This window comes from Haemaphysalis longicornis, unplaced genomic scaffold, assembly GCF_048455015.1.
Source record: "Haemaphysalis longicornis isolate Haplotype H1 unplaced genomic scaffold, Haemaphysalis longicornis Haplotype H1 scaffold_12, whole genome shotgun sequence".
Taxonomy (NCBI): domain Eukaryota; kingdom Metazoa; phylum Arthropoda; class Arachnida; order Ixodida; family Ixodidae; genus Haemaphysalis; species Haemaphysalis longicornis.
Window position 1 is genome coordinate 50698043 of NW_027526225.1, and position 16913 is coordinate 50714955.

Below are 16913 nucleotides of genomic sequence, written 5' to 3' on the forward strand. Positions count from 1 at the left end.
CGCTTCAACAATGGAATATTCTCCGATTGGTCAAGTTGACCTGTTCCCGAAGTCTTCCATCAATTATGTCCTGTTAAAGACCAACACTCGTCCCCTGCGATGCCAACCCATTGCCCAGTACATACAAAAACTGGCATAAGGCAAGGCTTCGTACGACTTCAACATCGTTACCAAGCTGATCTGTCGATTGAACCCAAGCAGCTTTTGCAGGGGCATACATCCCAAGTCACCAACACACACAGCCAAAACTCCGGAAAAGAAGTCAAACACCCTGCAACCCTTGCAACCATCTGACCTAACTGACACCACATCACAGGCTCACACACTGGGGTTCTTCGATTTACTGTCCCGCAGATAGTCCGCACAAAGTTTGACAATTATTCCCACCCTATGTGAGAAATAAATGCTTGATTGTTTTTGGGGGGAGTTCACAGTGAGTACAAGACTGATGACCGAAGAGCCCCACTGCCTCAAAGGAGTTCGGTAAGACCTCTGTGACCAATGGTAGTGCAATCACCAAACTCCAATGCTGCAAGAACAAGGCCTCCACAGCAGACTTGCGTAGATAACAGGGCTGGCACAGACAGGAAATAGAAAGCACAAAGTAATGCTCTTTCTTACTCACCAAACCTCCCTACACTCGCACCAAGCTAACGCAGAAGGATCGACATTTGGGCAAGTTGATGCTGGTTAAACGTCTTTGAACGGCAGTGTAAACACACAGACACAAGGGAAAGAAGACGAACGGACAGTGTCGTCCTGTTGTCTTCTTTCTCTCGTGCCTGTGTGTTTACGCTGCCGTCCAAAGATGTTGAACCAGCACTAGGCTACCTCTCCCTGTTCCACCAGCAAGGCACATCTGTGGACAGAAGCTACAAGAGAAACAACACCCTCCGGGTTTCACCCGGACCATGAGGCACACCGTAGTGGAGGGCTCCAGGTTAATTTTGACCACCTGGGAATCCTTGACGAGCGCAGAAGTCTCGACACACAGGCCATTTTTGCTTTTCACCTACATCTGAAAATTTCTCACTGCGGCCTTGAATCGAACTCGTGGCTTTGGGCTCAGCAGCACAACGCCTTGGCCACTGAGCCTTCAGGGTTTCTGCCAAATGATAACCATTTTGGGAGGCAAGAAAAGGTTATTAGAATTACATAAACGCAGCATATACCATTAAAAATGGTGAAATACATCAATATATTTTACACTAACATGCACCTTCTGCAGGGCCAGAAGTTAATCTCAGCAATTTATTTGGCACTTTGCAAGCATCAGCAGGGGTAGGGCTGCCTTACTTAACAGATGGCAATTTAAACGCTATCTTCAGTTAGGGTGTAGCGATCCATCTTTGCTCGCAAAAACTGGTTGCAATACACTAATCGGCCGTCTCTGTCAAGCAATTTGAGGCGAGCCTGACAAACCCCCTCTAAAACGGCATCCATGACTGAAGCCACGAAGACATGACAGCCCAATATTCCTTCCCTATAATCTCTCCATACCCTCATCCCCCCCTCCACTGGGGTTCAAGCCTAGGAATTACGGTACGTCACTCAGGCTCTCTGCCCGCTTGCACACCAACGCTTGAAGAGGCTGTGAATACAATACAACTGTGCATTACTTGAAAGTAATGCTGAGTAAACGTTAGAGTCATCCCTGGGGAATTGACATTTGAAGCTGTGGATTTCAAATTGCACACTTACTGTGCCATAGTAAAGTGTGGCAAGGGCCTTGTGATGTACTCAAGAGCAACCAAAAGTAGGCAGTCAGTAAACCAACCCAATGCTGTAGTGAAGAGACCGTAGGTTTGGAGTCGCGGATCAAACCTAATAAAACCTATTAAAAATCTCTGGCATGCACTAGTTTTTATTTAAGACACCTTAAGTTCCAGAAGCAAGCTCACAAAACTATTTCAAAATTTAGTTGATTCGGTCGTCATATGCGAAAGTGCAAGCTATGCTTTTGCGGCAAAAGTTGGGCATGGGACAGCAGTCTTAAGTCTTTCATTTTTAACATTTTTATTTTTCTCATTATAAAAGTTGTTAATCTGAATTTCAACTAAACTGATGATGCAAGAGTCATTATGAGACAATCTTTCAATTGGATCAAAGCGCTGTGTCCACAATCATTCCAATTTGCATTTGTGGTGCGTAACAGCTCTTACACAACACACAAAAAAATTGATTTCCTTAATTTAAATCACATCTCATAAATTTTATCCCGAACTTTACACATGTACCAACCCGCATAAGATTCGTGTGCATTCATTGCCTTCCTGTATTCGCACACGCAAACAGTCGTACACATGGCAGCAATATTAAAACCATTTCTGCATAACATGTACGTTTGTACATGCATGGCCTCAATGGAAGACCCTCTCCGTAAATTCTTGTTTTATAAAACCCCCTTTGCAATCCTTGCGAAGTGGTGCATTCCTTGAACATCTTCACCACCCTGAAGTCCAGAAATGGGTTTCCTTAAATAAATTAAGAATGGAATTAAGGCACAGAGGGGAAGTTCAGCAATGAGCCCTCTCAGAATTACTAAAGGAACCAGCACTCCTTTATAGTGATGCACCAACAAAGCTTGTTTACTCAAGCCAGGCATACGTCACATTCTGATAAAGCTTGAAATACTATATGCTTTAATCTGTTAAAGTAACTAGCACTGTAGCGAATAGTTTCTCATCTTTCTTCCTTGAAAAACAGTGCGCACAAGTGCGTATCAACGCCCTTCAATGCTAGAACTAACATTTTTAAATTCTCCTTTTTCCCGCGCACTGTAACCGAATGGAATCAATTACCTGCATCATTCTTAAATAGCACTGACTCAATTGACCATCTTGCATTTTGACCTGTATTGTTAATGTGTTAAATTTCTTTCTTATGCGTTGTTTGAATGATGTCCTTAATCTTCGCGCTTTTCATGTTCTTTGAACTTCTGTTGTTCATAGTACATCGTTTGTAGTTATGTCCCTACTGCTTGGGCCCTTCACTGGGCCTGCAGTATTGTCTAAATAAATAAATAAATCTGTTTTGCACAATCGCGAGAGCCACACAGCGCCTGTCCTGTCCTCTTTGTTGTGTTCGTCCATTTTCAGCCCCAAAACCATGTTGCAGATATCCATAAGGCCCTCTTGCACTCTTCCCTGCATTTTCCGTATGGCCACTGCCCCCCTCAGCTCGACAGCGTCAGAGGAGTAAAAACCACGAGGAGGCCGCGCTGTGAGAAGTGCCATTTTATTGTGCGGGTGGGCGGTGGTGAATGGAGGGCTCGGAACGATAGGCGGAGGAGGAGGAGATGGGGGCAGGGGCCTAGAGCAGGCTGCAGGAGCTCTTCTCTCGGAACGGGTTTGCCTTCTGTGAGTGGAACCCTACGAGCAGGTAGTCGTCACTCTCGTGGTCCTGGATGTACTTCTGCGAACACGGAAACGAAGGCGAGTTCTTCCAAGGCTTGGGTCAACCGGCACCCACCCCCAAAATGGTGCGACATACCGTATTTACACGATTTTAGGCTGACCCCCTCTCCACAACGTTTGTAAAAAAAAAAAAAAAAAGAGAGAAAAGCACACAGAACATCCGTGCGCATTCCAGAACCCATTAGTCACTTGAAGTACAGCTCATCCTCACTAGTGTCTTCACTAGTGCTGCTGCACGTCGTCGTCCAGTGTGAACCCAGTGAAAGAAGAAAAAAGAAATTTAAGTTATTCCACTCAATGTGAAAGCAGTCAAAAGTGCAGAGCAGTGATTCGCCTTAATGGGCTGTACCGCCGTTATCCTCTCTCCATGCAATTCAAATTTCCCGCCTTCGCAGTGCTCGCGCGCCCCCTGCCTGAAACTGTGCCAGTGGGAGTTCTGTTCTTTTTGTGCTCGCTGTAATTTTGTATGCTAGAGCAGCTGTTTTGCATCATTTCAAACGTGTAATTTGTTTCTTACGTGGCTGGAGCCTCTCTCCCTCATTTTGAAACCCGTTATTTTTTTTCTTGTGCAGCCGCTTTTTTCACTTACTATTGTAAGAACCGACCCAACGTGCGTTCCTAACAGAACGAACGCGGGCGCTGCCAGAAAATTACGCAAATTTTGCCTCAAATGTACCTCTAGTTTCCTTTGCGCTAAACAACACTAAACAACAAGTGTCAGCAGTTCACGAGTTTTGAACGCTTATGACTACATAAACCGCTTGGCTTTCAAAGCCTCTGGGGTACGCCGCGATGAAACGCCCTGTTGCTATACTTAGGTCCAGCGAGCGAGCTACGGCAACAAGGCGAGCGCCTAAAGTGTTCTGCACTTAAAAATTGAATCCATTCCATTCAACGTGAAAGCTGTCGGAAGTGCAGAGCAGTGATTCGCCAGGGAGGCTGTGGTGCCGTTGTCCCCTTATTGCTACCATCCCTCACGCTCTTCGCATCCCTGTCTTACTCCTCTCTTAATGAACTGAACAGAGGGCTTGTCTAATGCAATTCAAATTTCCAGTCTTCCCAATGCTAGCGCGCCTTCTGCCTGGGCCAGCACGACCAGGGCCTGCTTGCTCGAAGCCAAATGAGACAGTCTTATTCGCAGTCTAATCTTATTGGCAGTCTTATTCGGGGTCTTATGTTCCCTAGGCTATAAGACGCTTTCTGGAAACTTATAAGACAGTGAATAAGACTCTAAATAAGAACGCAATAAGACTGTGAATAAGCCTGCTCCAAGCAGTCTTATTCACAGTCTTATGCTAACGTGGTCGGTCATTTCATCATAAAGATCGACCTCCATACCGTGAAAAACGAGTGCAGTAACCATAGAAGTGGCGAACGATAACGGGCGGCGGCCGTTCGACCGTCTGCTTGGAACAAATAAATGCCTGTTCCGAGGAGATCGACGCCAGGAGAGAGGGTGGAAAGGGAGAGACAACGCCGGCGCCGGAAGCCGCAAGGCATACCTACTTTGATGTGGCACCGATGGCTGCAGCGAACCACCGTTTTCAACTTTCGCTGTACGCTACAGACGTGTGCTTGTTTTTCCTGGATAGCGCGGCTTTTTTTCCTCCCTCACGTCAAACAAAAATGGACAGGAATGATAGTCTGCAGCCCGATATTAGTCCCGAGCAGACATCGGGTGGCCAAGCGCGCGGTGTGAATGTGTGATCGCCTGCTATGCCAGCTGTCACTACAATAGCTACGAAAAGGCGGCACGGAAAGGACGGAACAAATGTATTGTTTTATAAAATCATGCCCATTAACTCAGGAACAACAAATAGGCGTTCACAATAGAACGCAATGTGACAACAAAATTACACTCACAGCAAAACGCTAGCAGCCCGTAGTACTTGTGCCCGCGAGCGTCAAATAAAATCGCATTTTCAATGAGAAGCTGACTTCGCGTGTTTCTATCCTTCTCTTTGAAAGTGGCAGTTACGAAGCTTGATTGTTTGGGTTTGTACTTTGATTGCGCATTCTGCTTGAGCAATTGGGATCTGGAGGCGGCACGTAAAAGCAGCATGCATAATATCAACATTCGGCTATATTCTACAGCGCGATTGCTTACACCTGCAGCCCTCGCTAAGCGTGCTGCCGGCTAGGCAGCGGGTTGTTGCGATCGTGTCGCCGTTTCAGGCGGAATGAGCCGCTGCAGTGCTCATTTCATCAGAGTCTATGATGATGAACCCGGAGCCAATTCGCAACTTTCTAATTCACGGTGAGATCAAAAGCATGACTCGTGTTGCGACAACGTGAGACAACGTCGCTGCTTTTTGCGTCAGCCCAGTGGGTTTCTCGGGCCCACGCTTTGGGCAGACGATCTTTGTTTATGACTTCGTTTACGCGGCCGGGCGACCGAGGCCCAGCCGCGTGAGTTGGTCTACCAAGGATGGCAGATCATTGTAACGTATTTGTGACAAGGCTCAAATACACCGTCTGATGGTCAGCATTTATTGAATAAATCCAATCATGGTTCAAAATAAACGCTTGCCCAACGCCGGCAACGGCAACAAGCAGTTTCGCAGCGTATTCCCCGCTTTTCCCTAGGGGCCTCTCTCGTGCTCATCTACGTACTTGCTGTCCCTATAGGGACCGGGCGGCCGTTGTATGGCACCACCGTCGCTTCAGCGAACAGCGCCGCCCGTGGCGAACCGCTCGTCACTGGAATGCCGGTGGCGGTCAGCGCAGCGTAACTGTGCATGGCTTTCTGTCGTTTTTCTGCGGTGCGGCTTGCAAAGCGTACGTAACCCCACGTGCATTTTCCAGATCGGTAAATCTTGAGCGTGGATGTGACGTTTACGAGGCATGCCATGTGTGTGATTTACGCCCATACTCAGTATTTACAAATAGCAGACGACGCTCAATGCGCCAAGCTGGAAGTCAAGCTGGAAGTGAAAGTTCGTTGCTTCATGCAATTTTTTCATGCCTGCATGCAGTTTCGCGTATCGAGGAGTATACTGCAGCTAAATGCTCCCACAAAGCCGGTGTGTGCAACCGATCTAGGAATGCTGCGGCACTGGCCTTGGGAAGTTGATGACGAAACGGCGTCAACGTCGTGCACAAGCGAAAGACGCAGTTGGGGGTGTCTTCTAAGATTTACCTCAAAACAGAAATTGTGATGGACGACGCTTTCGTAACTTCATTACCTACGGCTGAAACGTGTTTAATTACACAGAAATGCTCTTACTACAGTCATCGGAATCGTTGATAGAATAAATACCGCATGATAGTAGAACGTTATTGCTTGCTTGTCGTGGAGAAGCATTGCTTTACAAGAATTGCAATGGTTGCATGGCTAGTTGGTAAATGGTTTTTTCGTTTTTTTTCAAAAACTAATTCCTGCGTGGCTAAAGGACGTGAGACAGGAGGGTGCCCGAAACCTGTACTCAGTTCCACAACTGAATGCTGCGGTCGGTTTACAAGCTGCCACCTACGCTTGAAAAATCATGCACACCTTCGCCTAACGACCATGAGGGTTTATCGCAAAGCTCGATCGTATGGGTTTCCTTGGTTGCCTTCTGCATTTAAACTTTGACTAGTTGAGCGTCGAATTTGACCAGCATGCAGTTTGGTCTTTTGATCGCAGCGTCTTTGACTTTGACCATTTCCCATTCGATTTCGCAGGAAGAAAGCTTTGCGTTCAACCATCATAATCATTAGACGGAGGGCTAGATGATTTTGCTGTTTAATTTTGAACTTCCATGCCCCCCTCTCCAAATCTAAAATTTGTCCAGCGTGTCGGAAATGTGTCTGTGCTGGAGAACTCGGGCTGATGCACCCATATTTGAGGCAACTAATCGTGCTTTTTTGGTGTCTTCACCAGGCATTACACGATTTTTTAGGTACTCTGTAAAGAATACTTAAGCATTAAAAACACCAGCTGACGTTAACGCTGCCACATTTTTTAACTATCGGTGCCAGCCTTTATTCTACGCAGGTGGTAAAACAGGACGGGGAGGAGGGATGGTGGATGGTTTGTAGCTTGAGCTGTTGAGTTGGTGAATAACTTTGGCTCTTGATAAAATGACCACCACAAATGTGGGATTTCCACTTCGGCTTTCAGGCTCCCATGCTGTCACAGTGTCGCTCACCAAAACCGAAGGCACAAAGCTCACGGTTACAGAAAGTGTAAACTACCGCAACATTTCTACGGTTACACGGTAATCCATCTCGTATGCAGGTGCCTTTCTATTTAAAGCACACGTATCCAGGTATCCCAGCGCTAACGATGGCGTGGAAAGCGTAGTAATTGAAACCAGTGAGGATAATTTAAAGTGGTAGAAATGAATAATAATATTGCTAATAGTTTTATTCCTACTCAGATCGCGCGGAGTCAGACGCAGAGCGCTGCAAAAAGCGCTCGTGTCAATGTAGCCCATTCTCGACCTTACAAGCATCCAATAAGTTTGCGTAGCTGTTGGTGCATTTAAGAAGAAAATAATACTACTAATAGTAGTTTTATTCGTACTCAGAACGGGTGTAGCCAAGCGCAGATCGCTGCAAAAAGCGCTCATGCCATTGCAGCCGATACCCAACTGTAGAAGCGTCCGAAAAATTTACGTAGTCATTACTGCATCTAAGAACCCAACATATCTGTCTAGACTTTGTTTCACCGCACATATACACTCACAACACCACCAAAACATTCAAAGCACCGAAGCAAACACGACAAAAACAACGGGAGGCTGTGTAGTCCAATGCACCGGCTCATTCCACTGACGAGGGGAGCGCCGAGTGGTGGCGCCACCCGTTCAGCTGCCCGGTCCCTATAGTCTTCAATAAGGCCGCTCTGTAGCCTGGCCCGAGTGCTTTCGAGCAAGCGCACAGGTCCGAATCTTATTCGCGGTCTTATTGAAGTCCGTGAATAAGACTAGACTGTGAATAAGACTGCCAATAAGAACGTGTGTTGGTGCAAGCGGGCCCAGGAGTTCTGTACTTTTTGTGCTTGCTTTCATCTCACACGTGCCGGAGCCTTACTGCTCAGTTTTGAACGCGACGTTTTTTTGCCTTCTGCGGCCACTAAGAACCAAATAAACGAGCATTCCCACGTAAACGGATGCAGGGGCTGCCGGTTGTATGCACAGATTTTGTCTCAAATGTACCCAGTTTTCTTTGCGCTAAATAATGGGGACATGTGTGACAAATGCCAGCGGTTCAGGAGTTTCGAATAGCTATGACTATATAAACCACTTGTTGAAGTATGTTGTTAACTCTTGGCCGTAGGGCTGAATCAAGGGATAAGCGGGTATCTTTTCGAAGCCTCTGCTTGGGTGCGTAATGCCGCGTGATACTGTGCCAGCGGACGAGCTACGATGAGAAGGCGGGCCCCTAAAGTGCTCTGCACTTAAAAAAGTATTGCAGACGAGTGTCCGGAATAACCCCCATTCGCAATCGGTAGAGTTGGAAAGCAAGCGCACAGTTGCAACTACAGTTAAACCTCGATGTAACGAACTTCAATGTAACGAAACCCTCGATGTAACGAACCACGGAATTTTTTGTAACTTCAAGTGTTGCACACCATGTATTTTCACCCTCTGTGTAACGAAGTCCCGTTTGCCGGAATTTCAATGTAACGAAGTTTCATGGAGAATGAGGCACGATATTTAAGTTGTAGAAGTAGATTTTGGGCGACCCAAGCGCCGAAATGGGGTCCCAATAAAACGCGAACGGCGACACGGGTCGCCCAATGCCGCGGATGCAGCCAGCCACGGAGTCTTTGATTAAGTCCCTTGCCTACAAACTGCGTGGCGTTCATACACGGCTGGCGCACTGTTTCTGTCGGAGCTTAATCGTCTACTGCTTAATCGGCATCAGCGTGAACCGCACGCAGCGTTTTCTCCCTGCAAAAACGCAAAACGCGCCCCGCAAGCCACAGGCGCGCTGACGCAGCCGCGGAGACCACCCGCGCGATGCGGGTAGCTCCAGCGACCGCTTCTAACCTCTCGCTGAAACGCAACTCGAGGGGCATATGAGAGGGGCGTGCGAGAAAAAAAGCGGATAACGTGGGCGAAATTTTCATTGTAAAACGTGACACGCGCCGCTTACGAAAGCGCCCATCAAATATCCTCCGCGGTGGTAAGCCTACTCGCCGCTGGCGTTGCCGCCGCCGCCGCAAGCCGCCGCTTTGCACTTCGTTCGAGTTCGCTCATGCTTGTTGGGTTTCGTCGTCCCAGCAAGCATTTGTGAATCTTTATGAGCCTTGCACGCGCGTTTTTTTTTTTTTTTCACACCGGCGTCCGCGATTGCGTGCCGGCGGCGGGAAGTGACTCGCGCTGCGCGCAGCGGTGGGAGGAGCCTGAGCAGTTTCGCGATGGTTTCGCCAATGGGGAGGCGCGCACCCTACGGCGGGAGCTTCGAAGCGCTCGGGGATGCTGGCTGGCTAGACGATAAGGCCGCCGCGAAGGATATTTGATGGGCGCTCTCGTAAGCGGCGTGTATGACGTTTTACAGTGAAAATTTCGCCCACGTTATCCGCTTTTTTTTCTCGCATACCCCTCTAGTTTGCCCCTCGAGTTGCGTTTCAGCGAGCGGTTAGAATCGGTCGCTGGAGCTACCCGCATCGCGCGGGTGGTCTCCGCGGCTGCGTCAGCGCGCCTGTGGCTTGCGGGGCGCGTTTTTGCGGGAAGAAAACGTTCCATGCGGATCACGCTGATGCCCGCGTAGACGATTAAGCACCGATAGAAACAGAAACAGTGCGCCGGCCGTGTATGCGCGCCACGTTTTCTTTTTCAGGAAACGCTTCACGGGATGAACACTTCATTATAACCGCGAATTTCAATGTAGCGAAATTTCAATGTAACGAAGTAAATTACGAATTTTACCGACTTCGTTACATCGAGGTTTAACTGTATGCCATTGTGCCATCGATTTTTCGTTTGACTAGCAATTGCTGGTGATACAAGTTTCAGTTTCGATTAAGTGAACCTTCAACTTCATATTTTCAAATTTGAAGACATGGGTCAACCTAGCGTCGCTAGGTCAACCCACAATCGTGTAAATACAGTACAACAGCACCGGGTCTTTTTTTTACCATGGCTAGAAGAGTGTCAATCAGCCACATAAGCTTAACTGTTTTTGAACAGTGTGCTAAAAAACGGGGGGAAGGGGGGGGGGGGGGGGGGGGGGGAAGAAAGAAACAAAAAAACCCTCCAACCTGGGACATCTCTTGCGTCTCAAAAACCGAGACGTGAAGCCAAAATCAAGAATTCCGTGACGCTTTTCTAAAGAAAAATGCAGCCTAATCTAAAAAAAAAAAAAAAAAAAAACACTGGCCAACAGTTTCCACCTCTCCCAGCATTCACTGCTGGCACATGTGGCGCATGACGGACATTATTGAAAGCATCAAACTGTGAACCACCCAGAGCCAAAAGGGCGGGGTGTGCACAAGAAAAATGAAATGCAAACCACAGTGAGTGCAGTAGGAATGACGGGTCTTACTGCCATAAAAAAAATAAAAAGCTGCTTCATAGTCCAACACACACAGTCTCTACTTACACTGCATTTGAATCAGTATAATATATACAAAATTCCCACCGAGGGAAACCAAGCCAAGCAATGCATTTTTCAGGAACTTTTGTTTTATGTTTAATACTAAATACCCTAGAAGCAATTGAGAGTACCAAAGAGTAAAGTTCCGAAAGAACGCCCACCCAAAGTACAGTGATATCAAGTGAAAAATACGGGTCCAGGGGGAACTTTTGGGTCAGGAGCGAAAAAGTACAAAAAAGTGGCCGCCGCACCGCCAACGAAAACTGCAGAGATACCAAGAATAAATCCCAGAAGGGCCAGCTTTCGGGTCAATCGTGGAGAGGACAAATAAGTGACAACATCAACAGATGAATAGATGATGCGCGTTTTGTTTACTCATCGCGTTTTGTTTATGCAGAAGGGCATAGACATACGAAAATGCATTAAAGGGGACATGAAGACAAAATATGTCTTGAAAGACTGTTCTGTCTCGATAGCAATGGCACCAGTTTTTATGCTAACTTCAAACAAATGGAGGTATTTAAAGGAGCCATGAAGACAAAATACAAGTTTGTTTTATTCGAAAAATTTCTTGTTTTATAGTGCCCCCAGCACTTGTCCGGATACAAATGATGTTTTATTCACTGAAAAATTAATAAATTTAACTTAAAATTTTGATTTTCCCACTAAATCGTGTGTTTTCATGGTCTGCAATGACATTACAGGAACCGACCACTCTGCAGCCTAAAGTGCCTTGATTAACGCGTCCACCGTACATGGTAAACACACGTGTACGCTGGCGCCGCCGTTTTGGGTCACTCGCTCGCCACCGAAGCAAGTCGTTGTATCAAAACCGCACTAAAATTATCGCCGCAACGCGGTTTACTGGCGAAGTTTGCGCCATCTTATCTGCTCCGCGTTGCTGGGTCTCGTGGGAAACAAAAAGAACAACGCGTTGAGCACACGAGAAGGTACTGTCCCATCGTGAGAAGGTACTGACCCAAACGCCGTCTCTGTACAAAGTTTCGCAAAAGCATCAAGACATGCTTAGATGCAACCATGAGCAAAAATATCCACTGTGAGCGCCATACCTCAACACGCAATCAAATACATCACTACTTTATGTCAATTAGCATGATTTGTATCTATATCATTTACAACAGTATTCTCACACATATGATATTCAGCTCTGTTATTCACAATGTTCACAATATATAATGTTACCATAATTTACGACATTACATTATTTTATGACAGTTCAACTTCAAGTTCATAAAAAACTCATTCTTTTTTTCCTCCTCCTCTTCTTCTTCAACAGCACAGCTTTGCCCGCATTACATTCATTACACCTTGGCTTCTCGGAAGACCACTACCAAAAAAGACGGCAGCGGCAGCAGTGGCCACTCCATGGGTATTCCTCTCACCTTGAGGTCCTCAACAGCGGCGGACACTTCCATGCGCTTGAGGCCAGCCTCTCGACGCAACTGTTCCACTATCTTCCGCTGCTGCTGCAAGTTCGACATCTGCGAGACAAGGACATCGCGCGTCACAACGCACACATGTGCCCTGAGCTCGCGCCCCTGCCTGCTAAGCACGGCCCAGATATCCTGCCATTTTAGGGAGAACATCAAGAGCTCATCTCCCAAACGGAGCTCCATATAAGCTGGCCCAAATATCATAGGTCGACCACTCCCCCTCACCCCCATGATTCACGATTGTTGGAAACACCTGGTCTACGAGGTGCGCCATAGTGGAGGGCTCTGGATTACTTCAGAACACCTGGTAACCTTTAACAAGCGCAGAAATATCAACACTGGTGTTCTCGCTTCTCACCCCCTTCTGAAAAGCGGCCAGCGCGGCTGAGATGTCATCTGTGTCCTTGGGCTCAGCAGCGCAACACCTTAGTGCGTAAAAATGATGCAGTTATAGGCTGCCTCCTCAATGGAAAAAAAAAAAAAAAAATGAAGATGCAGAAAGTTTGGTACTCAGTAAAATTGAGGCAAAATAAAGCTTTTTCTACTCTACTTCCATTTGTTTCCTTTCTCTTTCATGTGCATTAGTTTTACGCTGAAGTTGAGAGAATCATTCAGTTTGAGAAATTCTCTGTGTTGCAACGTAAAGGTATTCAAAGGTCGGAAAAATCACTCAACTACAGACCAACACCCCCCCCCAAACACGCACTTTTAAAACTCCTGACCTTGAAAAAACACATTTAATACCATGCAGGTAAACAGGGCATCCATTTAAAAATACCCCTGGTAGTACCAATACATGTGCAGGAGGGGTTACAAAGTGTGACTCAGTGCGGCATTTTTCACAAACACTCAAACATTAACAATCGGAGCGGGCAAACAATTCCCATTGTTCAATTGTGATGGGGAAAAAAATATTCCTGAAACGTTTTTAGAGCATTATATATGGTAAGAACCCAACACCCTCCAGTGACCTCCACGAAGGCATTTCAACGAGACCCAACCAGAGACAAGCAGCAAACATCAATGGACAGCCTGTGCAATAAATGCTGCACCCAGGGAGCTTATTCAAAAATTTCCATTGATTATAATAAATCCATCTCCCTGCCCAAAATACAGAGTTCAATACTAAGCCCAAACATATATAAGTACGGACGTATTATTTTAAGGTGGCTAATTTTTGATGACCTACAGTAATTCCAGAATTGGAATGGCAAGCCTGTTTTGTCCTGGCACAACAAGTAAACAAGTTTTATGCAGGCAATCTGCTGACACAAGTGGAGCCAAGCCAATCCAAGCAGTCCTATCATGCTCCTGGCGACAACTTATTGTAGACAGAGAAAATGAAAGGGGCCTCAAGGCAATGAATTCACCACACCTTTTCAATGGGTGTGGCATGAAACAGGTCACAAGGCGAACCAAAAAGTTTGACAGCTGACACTACAAACGGGATGCTCTGGCAAGTGTAGCAAAGCATGTATTACATACACTTCGATAAGGTTGGGCGAGATGCTTTCGGCACAGGCCCCTCCAAAATTTGGCACAAGTGTGCAGGTACATGTTAAGCAGAAAAAAAAATTGAAATTGCGAAATTGCACAGGGCAGCTACAGCAATAAATAGGCGTTCGTGAACCGAACCATTTTGCTACACGAATGTGAATGCACGCCATTCCACAACCTTCCTGGCTGCTGGGCTAGCGAGTCCTGGGAGGATCGTGCAGCCTCCTTGCCCACCTGCACTCCCCTCACATGCCCTGGTTAATGCTATTTGAGAAGCAAGGGGGTAGATACGGAGCCCCAATTCCACCGGCTTTGCTGTGGAGTTGGCTCTGGCACGAAGCATTTCTTGGCACCACAACATCTTCGTGCCTGCCAAACACGTAACAGTGTTGCTACACTTTAAAAGTGAATGTCAGTATTGAGCTTCGAACTTAAACCACACAGGCTGTGAGAACAGAGGAGGCCCGTGCACCAATTTGAAGGCTACGACGCGAGGCAGTGTGCTTGATGTTTTGCCGTAACTGGTAGTGGTGCCCATCAACTCGAATACGTCAGATTCACACAAACTGTTGTGGTAAGGGGTTCTGACACCTACATAATGTTCGCATGTCAACAAGGTATAGGCATAAACCTTGCAGTATACATCTCGTGGACAAGGCTTCAAAATCTCCGTGGCTTTCTGCTAGTATCACAAAACGAGGTCCAAAGTTGTAGACACTTCAAGCTTAGTATTAAGAAGTCGCATTCAGACTGGCGCTGTTAGCCGCGTACTTCGTTCTCCATTGCGAATGTCATCAACTGTCACTCTGGATTGGCGAGTGTACACCAGAGGGAAAATTCTCTTGGCCGCCGGAACGCGTCCCTTTGGGATCTCGCACGATTAGCTCGTCCCACAGTGCGTCATACGCGCAAACCCCGAGAGGCGCGGCCGAAAATCTGACGTCAGGCTGGTCTGTCGCGCGTGGGATCCCAGAATCGTTCCGCGTAAAACTGACAACTTCAGTTCGTCTCCTACGACGACAAACGGACATTTTCACGAACATCAGGCCTGGGAATTCGAACAAGCCTCGTGTATTTTCACGCATTCAAGCGATCGGCCCACAGGGGCGAAAAAGGATTAGTTTATGCTTTCGCTGCGTCAAGCAACACTTCTGAAAAGTTTATACATGAAGCACAAACGTAATTTTCGCCATTTTTATAGAGGACGGTGAAGCAAGGCTCGGGAACCGAGTACTCCGGGTTACAGGATGCTTTGTACATGACTCCGTACTTTCGCCGCCACTATGACAACCACGGACAGAACAATGACAGCTGCGGAAACTTTTCACAACGCATGCGATGGGGTAGCATGGCTGCCGGCGGCTGCCACAACTGGCATTTCCGGATCTTGCGGTTAACTCGCCCGGAGGCTCACTAATGGAGGAAAAAAGCGCTTAAACAGCTTCCACGGCGAACTAACACCACTGCCGATTCTGGGGCGCGATTAGCTCGCGGCGGCGTGGGTGTGGTTACCCCATGCAGACACGAAACGCTTCCAACAAGTGGTTTTGCTGTGATCGCTGATAAGTGCTGGATGCGACGCCAAAACAATAAATAGCATGTGCCCATCCCGTAGCACGTCTAGGCCAGCCCGCTCGTCACTTCAGCTATGATACACCGAGGGTTTGGGCGCGTCACCAGTGCGCGGATGTGAGACTGCTCTAGCGCTTGGACTATGCCAGAATTCTGCGAAATAAACGACCACATTACGTGCAAGCGACCGGTTGTAGGACGCCTTAACTGCAATACCAAAAAAAACGGGAATCCTACCTTTAATACTGGGTAATTCCAAGGCGCTGTAGCGCTTGGCTCCGACTTGTTGCACTTCCTCCTCGATGAAGATGGCGCACCGGAAAAAGGATGTGCATCTACAGTGTAAACAATTCGCTAAAAATAACATTCTATTTGTGCCACGGGAAACCGTTTTGTTGATTTTTATAAGTAGTAAAAGGCTTATAATACATTCAAAAACGTGTCAGTTTTAAATGTCTCAATAATATTTAAATTAGAAAACGTCATCGTTACGTCCACAACAAACAGCCAATTGGTTGGCTGCAATCAAACCACCACAACAAGACCGCTAAAATTGAATTTCGTAGGCACATGAACGTGTCGCAAATAGTAATTTTTGGTAATATCAATGCGATAAATCGTTCGAATGGTCAGCAACAACTTTAATTTGTTTATTAAGATAGCTGGGGAAACTCTCAGAACTTCTTTAGGCCAAACAAAAGTTAGCTGCGGCTGGCTGCGGCCACGTAGTACTACGGAAACACCACCGCTTCAGCGCTCGCCGTTCTGCAAGTGTCGACAGCTGTAAAATAAATTAGTCGACACTTCTTTCGCTTGTTTACGTTCATGCAAAATCCTGAATTACTTTCTGAACAGCCGGGAAGGTGAATATTTTTTTTTTTCGCTTTTTCGTTTAGTTGATTGATTGTAGGCGCCGACGCAACGCAGGCGATGAGGCGCGCCGTAGTGGAGGGCTCCGGATTAATTTTGACCCCCTGGGTATCTTTATCGTGCACCGAAATCTCGCACACACGGGCGTTTTTGCTTTTCGCCTCCATCATAAAAGCGACCGCCGCGGCCGGGAATCGAATCCGCGACCTCGTGCTCAGCAGCGCAACGCCTTAGCCACTGAGCCACCGCGGCGGGTCTTTTTCGCTTAGTATTTACTCTTAGATCGAATCATTAGCGCACCCGGGAATTTTTTGCGGGGGTCTGGAGGAGGAGTCGGAATAAACGTTTATTGATTCCTGTAAAAGGAAAATTGAGCGCTGGATGATGATCTTCGTAGTAGTAGCGGTGATCATCCAGGGTGGGTGGCGTCCCTAGTCCAGGACGCCATGGCCCTCGGCTGTTTGTCTGGCCCGAATCACCAGACCGCGCTGGTGATCTAGGACCTCGCTGGACAGCAGGGCGCCAGGACCCCCGGGAGTTCCCCGGGACCTCAGAATTTGCAGTCGTAACTGTACAG

At 47.2% G+C, this 16913-nt stretch overlaps 1 protein-coding gene across 1 annotated transcript; it reads right to left on the minus strand.

Moving 5' to 3' along the window:
* Positions 1-3221: 3221 nt before the first annotated feature.
* LOC144162629 (guanine nucleotide-binding protein subunit gamma-1-like) lies at positions 3222-15838 on the minus strand. The gene is made up of 3 exons (XM_077693244.1): positions 15704-15838; positions 12347-12445; positions 3222-3414 (listed from the first exon to the last, which is right to left on the minus strand). The coding sequence occupies exons 2-3, from the start codon at positions 12443-12445 to the stop codon at positions 3313-3315; spliced, it is 201 nt and encodes a 66-aa protein (XP_077549370.1). The 5' UTR covers positions 15704-15838; the 3' UTR covers positions 3222-3312.
* Positions 15839-16913: the final 1075 nt, after the last annotated feature.

Coding starts and splice junctions, on each gene's coding strand:
- LOC144162629 (XM_077693244.1), bottom strand. CDS start 12,445: ATGTCGAACTTGCAGCAGCAGCGGAAGATAGTGGAACAGTTGCGTCGA. Junction 3,415..12,346: donor CCGCTGTTGAGGACCTCAAG/GTGAGAGGAATA, acceptor CCGTGTTCGCAG/AAGTACATCCAGGACCACGA.